Source organism: Vigna unguiculata, chromosome 5 (assembly GCF_037176805.1).
Source record: "Vigna unguiculata cultivar grain cowpea cultivar isolate G323 ecotype 2 chromosome 5, ASM3717680v1, whole genome shotgun sequence".
Classification (NCBI taxonomy): domain Eukaryota; kingdom Viridiplantae; phylum Streptophyta; class Magnoliopsida; order Fabales; family Fabaceae; genus Vigna; species Vigna unguiculata.
In genome coordinates, this window is record NC_140796.1 from 45542605 (window position 1) to 45549802 (window position 7198).

General features: G+C 36.8%; 2 protein-coding genes across 2 annotated transcripts; one reads left to right on the forward strand and one right to left on the reverse strand.

Annotated features, from left to right (window-relative positions):
* The first annotated feature begins 253 nt into the window (after window positions 1–253).
* On the forward strand, window positions 254–2976 carry LOC114185573 (uncharacterized). The gene is made up of 2 exons (XM_028073389.2): window positions 254–758; window positions 2398–2976. Exons 1-2 carry the CDS (start codon window positions 306–308, stop codon window positions 2755–2757), a joined length of 813 nt encoding a protein of 270 aa, XP_027929190.2. The 5' UTR covers window positions 254–305; the 3' UTR covers window positions 2758–2976.
* A 153-nt stretch (window positions 2977–3129) lies between these two features.
* On the reverse strand, window positions 3130–6228 carry MAMI (membrane-associated mannitol-induced). Its single transcript, XM_028073390.2, has 7 exons — window positions 5855–6228; window positions 5686–5756; window positions 5399–5480; window positions 5189–5307; window positions 3825–3902; window positions 3625–3744; window positions 3130–3529 (listed from the first exon to the last, which is right to left on the reverse strand). Exons 1-7 carry the CDS (start codon window positions 6063–6065, stop codon window positions 3470–3472), a joined length of 741 nt encoding a protein of 246 aa, XP_027929191.1. The 5' UTR covers window positions 6066–6228; the 3' UTR covers window positions 3130–3469.
* Between the last annotated feature and the right edge of the window lie 970 nt (window positions 6229–7198).

Consider the following 7198-nt stretch of genomic DNA (forward strand, 5'->3'; position numbering starts at 1 on the left):
ACTGCATTAAAAAACTTCGATGTTTAATTACATTATTTTTAACTTACTCACTTTTATGAGGAGGCCTTATTTCTTTTAAACGTATGGAATGACAAATAAAGTCTTAAAAAATCACCCTGTCTTCCCAACAAACATTCCACAAAACACACACACGACGACGTTTAAACCAAAACCCATTTTTTTCGCCACCTTTCTTTCTCCACCCTCCATTATTTCTTTCTTTCGTTCTTTTTCAATTATCTCACAATTCTAATTCGCATTCTCATTCTAATCATTTTTCACTCCACCGCCACCACTGAACACCGATGGCGCCTCGTCTCTGGTCCTGCTTCCGCCACAAGCACGCCGCCGGATGCCGTAACGTCGACGGTGGCTTCGAGGAGGAGGAGGAGGAGGCGTTGGCGGATGTTGAGGATGGACCAGTGCTGGTGGAGATGTTCACGTCGCAGGGATGCGCGACGTCGCCGGCGGCGGACCTGGTGCTGTCGCGGTTGGGGAGGGGCGACTTCCAGCTGCCGGTGCCGGTGGTGCTGCTCGCCTTCCACGTGGACTACTGGGACTACGTGGGCTGGAAGGACCCCTTTGGGTCGAGCCAATGGACCGTTAGGCAGAAGGCCTATGTTGAGGTCCTTGGGCTTGACACTTTGTACACCCCACAAATTGTGGTCCAGGGTCAGGCCCAACTCACTGGAAATGACGATACCGCCCTCGTCTCTGCCATCACCTCTGCGCCAAGGTTCCCTGCTCCTACCTTTCAGGTTATTTACCATCTCCATGCATTGCTTCTATGCTTTTCTCTATTTATTTAATTATTTATTTTTCCTTTAACTTATAATTTACAAACATCATGAATATTCAGGTTATAAGCAACTAGTTTTGCGTCAGTAATTGCGTATGTTTAGCTAATTTCAAGAAAGAAAATTAAATTATAGTGAAAATGTGGAATTTATAAACATTGAAAATATTTATGTGGATAAAGCATGGTTTTGATATGGGTGTAATGCTCACCAAATTTTTAGAAGCATACTTGTATTTATGGTCTAAAAATAAATTTACCTTAGCATTTGAATAAAAATAATCTTAAACCCACTTAAAACATTATCGTAATCTTACCCAAAAAATGTAATTGTAAAATTCCAATAAATTTTTTAATGTTAATTCTTCCAAACTTAGTTATATTTGAATTTAATTCATACCAGAGTCTAATCCAAAAATACCCTTTTTAACACAACAACATTAATAATGATGATAATAATAATAGTGCTCCAGAGACTGTGGGAGGAGAATTTGTTTTACTAGGTTGTGAATGCTTTACTCCATTATCTACTATTTGTTTGGATGATTGCTTTGTCAAAGAAGAAAGCAAACTACTATTCTACCAGAAAGCCCGTTTTGAAAAGTATTGTTGGAACCCTTCTCAATTATCATCTTTTACTCACAAAGAAGGATATGATATCATTTTTGCAAAGTGACTCTCTTTCCAGCTCATTCTTTTCTATGGATTGAAATATCACTAATATATTTTAGTATATATTTTTTACAACATTTTGTCATTGATTAAAATTGATTAAAATTACCAACTTTTTAATGGGATTCACTTTTTATTTGATGATTGTCTACTTAATATTATACTTGGTAATAGATTTAATTAATAAAAAGTGTGCTATAGAATTTATTGGTATAATTTATTTTAGCTGGAGAATGTGACTAACCAAATATAAAACGAGACAGATAAATATGTTATGGGCGTGAGTAGTGAATTTTTGGCAAGAAAATGTGACTCAAAAACTTTAAAGAAAAATAGGGGAAAAGAAAAGGAGGAACATAATTGATAAATCCTTTATTAGCTACTTTTGCGGCGCTTACCTTTCGGCTTTTGATATGCTTTTCTTGTTTATTCACGTTGTTTTGGCTAAGCTCGTGAATTTAGGTGCCAAAAGATTGATTACATCATGTATACGACTTTAGCATCAGGTAAACCTGAATGAAAGTAGTGGTAAATTCAAAACAGATGTTGACATGCAGGATTTTCAATCCTATTTCATCACCTCACACAACAAGTGGGAGACCCCTGCCCCCACCTAATAAATAAATGACAAAAAGAGGTTTCATCGGTTTAGGAAGTTGCTCTGTTCTTTTCATCATCAAAACAAGTTGAATCAAAGTCATCCATTTTTTGAAACCAGACACGTTACTGATTAGTTTGAAAGATTTTCTTCAAGTTCTGTAAAAGAAAGTTTAACTTTTTCTCACATGAAATCACTTGCTGACGAGGTAATTAAATGGGTTCCAACTTCCAAGGGAATGAATGATGTAACAATTTACAAAGTGAAAAAAAAAAAAAACTTTTTACTGTGTTTTTAACAGTTGAATGAAACATTGTTTGTTTGCTAGCAGGCAACTTTCAGTAGGCCTACATCAGCTTTTTTGGAAGTGAGTCTAAATGGAGCATTGATGACGAATGTGGACAATTATGGAGCAGATGTGATGGTAGCATTATACGAAACTGGTTTGGTTACGGACTGTCCTAGAGGGGAAAACAAAGGGCGTGTTCTATCCAATGACTATGTTGTTAGAAAACTTGAAAAGCTCTGCACTGTTACAGACCACCCTGCTAGGAAGAAAGTATCAGGAATGGTTTGTTTTTCCTTGTGGAATACATTCAACAGCACCAGGTGTGGCCTCGCAGTCTTTGTTCAAAGCAAATCACACCAAATTTTTGGTTCACAGAGTATTCATCTGCCTGATGATATATGAAACTCGGTAATACTAGTTATGTAATTTTCTGTTTACTGTCTTGTTCCAGTTCCTTTGTTAGGCTTATATATTTTGTACATGATGTGTTCTATTTTAGGATAACATTTGTAAAAAAGATTGAAATTAATTGTGTCTGAAATATAGCATACAGTTTGTTCCACATGCTACAACACAACTTCTGCAATAAAAGTTCCCAAAGACGTTTTCAAATCCACAAAGATGCCATCGACTGCATGTATTTACATGTTGTAGTGGCTACAGGGTTGTTGTTTTCTGTAATACATACCCTTGCAGGTTGCTAACATACTCTTAATACGTAGCATGAGTTTAGAAAAATTAAACTACGGTTGAACAAACTCTCTGATCATGACATGATGCACAAAAAATAAGATTTTTTTTATTATGAATGATTTGTTATTTCAAGATTATTTCACAGCAGATGGCAGTGAGGAATTGCATTTATTATACAAACAAGCAAACTCTACTATGTACAAATCGGACTGTTCCTCCAAAGAACAAGAATTTTGACAGTTATACAATGAATTTTCCACCAGATTGCGTTCTCAAACTACCAATAGGATGCCAACTAATTCCCCCCAACAGAGTTCTTTTGAAGCGCATCCAAGGTTGATTGATGGCAACAGTAGCATACCAATGATATCTTGATTGTGTTTCCCTGAAGAAAACAATTAGCTGGATGAACAAATTGCGTTTACACTGAATCTACTGCTTGAACTTGTTGCCGGGCCAGATACTTCTCTCTTCTCTCTTTCTATAAACATAAGGAAGCAATTTAAGATGTAAATAATAAAAAATACATTAAAAAAAAACTGAAATGAATAATTCATTCTCAGCATTATTGCTTACCCATTCATCAATCACAAGCCCTTCAGCAACAACACGAGGACCTGCCTCCGCAGGAGGCTTCTTCCGAGCTTCAACTGCCGCATCAGCTTCAGCCAACTGTCTTTTCAGTTTTTCCAAAGCCTAAAATCACCAGACTGTTATTTTTGCACATTAATCCAGCATGCCTGTGCTAGGACAATTTGAAGAAAAGTTAGACTTACCGGACTTTGCCGTTCTGGATCTATAAACACAACCCTCAATATTCGTTCCACTGCCACTAGATCCTTTTGTTCATCAAACTGCGTCACATAAGCCCAAAGGCCAAAGTTATTTATTTATTTTATCATTAACAAGTAACCTTGAAATCATTTGCCAAAAGCATGAGTAAATGAAACAGACTATAATCAATAAAACATAAGTTCACACTATAACGAAAATATCCTATAAACAAATACCCATGAAGAGATAAATGTCGAAGATTCATGTTAATTAGAAATATGACCAAATTATAATATAAGATATATACAAACATTACCTTCCAGGCTAGTTTCATGAGGCTTAATTAGACTTGATCCACTTTCTAAAATTAAAATCCTATTCAGAAGTTCAAGTTCGGTTTTCTTGCCTGTACATTTGCTCGACTCTGGAATTTATGTGAAGTCTCGTCATTTCTCCTCTTATTATGTGACTCTACTTTTCACTTTTAGATTCCCTTCACCCCAAAAAGATAATTAATATGATAATTCATGATAAACTAAGTAATGATAGTTCAATTCATCCAATACAAGATCCGATTTACTCCAAAGACCAAGCAGTTGAGAATAGTAAATATATCTACACATATGTTCTACCTAGATTGCGAATCTGTTGATCTAAACTATTCCGTATGATCGTATGTTTTATCTACAATTTAAAGGATATTCCATTAACCGGAGTCTTGAAATGCCTGTGCACTATGACTTCTCCAAATTTCCCAAACATCCTGTGTGGCTTCCAATTGGCCCAATTCTAAGAGGCATGCCGGTATTACCATGTAACCCAAGTCCTGTATCGATTATTTCCACAAACAACCAATCCATTCTCCCCGTATGGCTTTAAGGAGAGAACTACATAGCTTGAGTTTTGGGCAAGTATATCTACCTGAACTATTTTATGCTGTAAATAATATACACCGAGTTAATATTTTTCTGCTCTGTGAATTTAATTCTCTTCTTAGCAACACCTACCCTCCACCTCCAGACAGATATTCAAACCCATAAATGGATTAACGTGTTGTCTCTAGCAAACACGTTAACCCACTGTAGTAAGGTATGTCAGACAATTAAAGTAGAGCTTTTCCTTACGTAGTTAATTTCACATCTAATTCTCCAAACAGAATAATCAGAAAGTACAAGTTAGAAGGCTACCCGAGGGGATGTCAGAAAATTAAAGGAGACCTTTTCCTTACCAAGTAAATTTCTCATCTAATTCACCCAACAGAATAATCAGAAAGTACAATTTAGGAAGCAACACTCTCTCTTCCCTCCTGATGGTCTCTCATCAATAGGAGATTCAATATAACAACATCAGAAGGTACCAGACATACCAGCTCAGGTACATAGTCCACTCCTTCTTTCACTTTGAGACTCATGATTTTGAACTTCACCCTCTGCTTCTGATCCGACAACTTCTCATTGTTCTCAGGTTGCTCCACAAACTTGAACACTGAGTGAGCACCAAATTAGGAAAGAAACATTAACATAAGGAAAAAAATAACTAACAACGTGAATCGAAAAGTTGCATATTAAGAAATTACCAGTTGCAATCAAACTTTCCCCGGGAGCAAGAATCCCACCAGGAGGCCGCATGTAACAACTTTTTGGCGCCGTAGTTTGAAACTGAACCAACAAAAGTAAATCCATCACAAAAGTCGATTACGACAACGAGCAGATACATTTTATTTTTCCCCATTACACATCACAAACGGAAGCGCTAAAAACGCGTTTCAAATTTAGTAACACGTTTCAACCAAACGGTGTGCATGCAATGAATGATAAACAATTTTATTTTACATTCAAACTTCACCAACACGTACGTACGCACCTTGAAAGCAACGTGAGACTTGCTCGTGTTTTTCAACAGAACCGCGCTCCTCACCTGCTTCCCCGGTTCATCTTCAAAACAAACGAAATTTCAGCACAACAATAAACCAATTGAGAAATAAACAAAGAAACCGAAACCGAAACCGAAATCGGAATTGGAATGACTTTACATGGAAAATAGAGGTAACTGGAAGGATCGAGACGGAGTCTCCGGCGCGGAGGAAGCAGCGACCTGGCCACCGACGACACCGTTTTGGAGGACCTTTGAACGTTCGCTTCGGAATGGTTCGAAGACAACAATCCGTTCCGCGAACTCCAGAAGGGACAGAGCTTGAACAGCCGCGCGTCGGAGCTCGGGTTTTGGCGGCCGGAGATGGCCATGGGAGTCACCGGTGAGCGGCGGACGTAGCGGCGAGGAATTGCGATTGAACAGAAAAACGCAGCGTTTTGTTGTTACGGATTGGATTGGAATGTTGCAGAAGAAAACGCAGAAGGAAGAGTGTGAGAGTTTGTTTTCCACTGTCAACGACTTTATGCCCACGCTCCTGCACTCGCAACGTGTCCTTCAGGTAGCGTTTTATTTAATGCACACGCTCTTCCTCACTTATTATTAATTAAAAAAAAACATATTTCATAATTAACTAGTGTCTCATAATTAAGATCTAATTATTTAATTTTGAATGTTATTTTATACTACTACTATGGTATTATGCTTGCAAGCAATGTCCTCTCACTTTTTCTTAACATTCTCAACAAACTAGTCTCCCTATAGATTTTAAGCATTAAATAGATTAGATTCCTTCCAATCCAACATGTTTTTTTTATTTATTTTCTTTTTCAAATGAAATATGTATTAAAAAAGGGTAAAATAATTAAAAGAAAAGAGGGATGGGTTAGGATTGAAGGGTGAAGGCATTAATGATGGGAGATTAAGTTAGGTGTGGGTTGATGTAGGGGCATTAACAAATGTGGGCTAGGTTTGTTGGTGTGGGTTTGTTGTTCGTTGGGAAATTGATTATGGGAATTATTATGACATTCCTTTGCTTTATCACAAAGAACCATTTCCCTTATTATTTTCCTACTACTTTCTATACTTCAACTAAGATATTTTATTCATTCAACTTTCACCCTTTCTTTCCATTAAAGCCTCATTCTTACTACACTTTTTCATTACAACTCCTCCTCTTTATTAATTTCAACTTCTTCTTTTTTCTCTCTTCACAGACCCTCAAACCAACCAACCCACTTGGATTTGCCTTCATTTCATGCCACTAATTAATTACAAAGCCCAATCCATCAACCCTTTCCTTTTCAAATCTGTTAAGTTAGTCCAATAAGAGTCAGAAAAAAAACCAAATATTCAATTAGAAAATATCCATCAAATAAGAATTATTATAATTTAAAACATCTAAGAGTAAATAATAGTACTTTTTTTTTCCCAAAAGAAATGTCTAAAAAAACATAAAAATTGATTGATTTTTTTCACACATCACTCGTGTCACTTCACTTTCCTC

What these genes read in the sequence shown, in the direction of transcription:
- LOC114185573 (XM_028073389.2), top strand. Translation starts at nt 306, where the DNA reads ATGGCGCCTCGTCTCTGGTCCTGCTTCCGCCACAAGCACGCCGCCGGA. An exon ending in TCCCTGCTCCTACCTTTCAG is followed by an intron (nt 759 to 2,397) that starts GTTATTTACCAT and finishes GTTTGCTAGCAG; the next exon opens with GCAACTTTCAGTAGGCCTAC.
- MAMI (XM_028073390.2), bottom strand. Translation starts at nt 6,065, where the DNA reads ATGGCCATCTCCGGCCGCCAAAACCCGAGCTCCGACGCGCGGCTGTTC. An exon ending in GGAAAGTTTGATTGCAACTG is followed by an intron (nt 5,308 to 5,398) that starts GTAATTTCTTAA and finishes GTGCTCACTCAG; the next exon opens with TGTTCAAGTTTGTGGAGCAA. An exon ending in GGCTTGTGATTGATGAATGG is followed by an intron (nt 3,530 to 3,624) that starts GTAAGCAATAAT and finishes TTATGTTTATAG; the next exon opens with AAAGAGAGAAGAGAGAAGTA.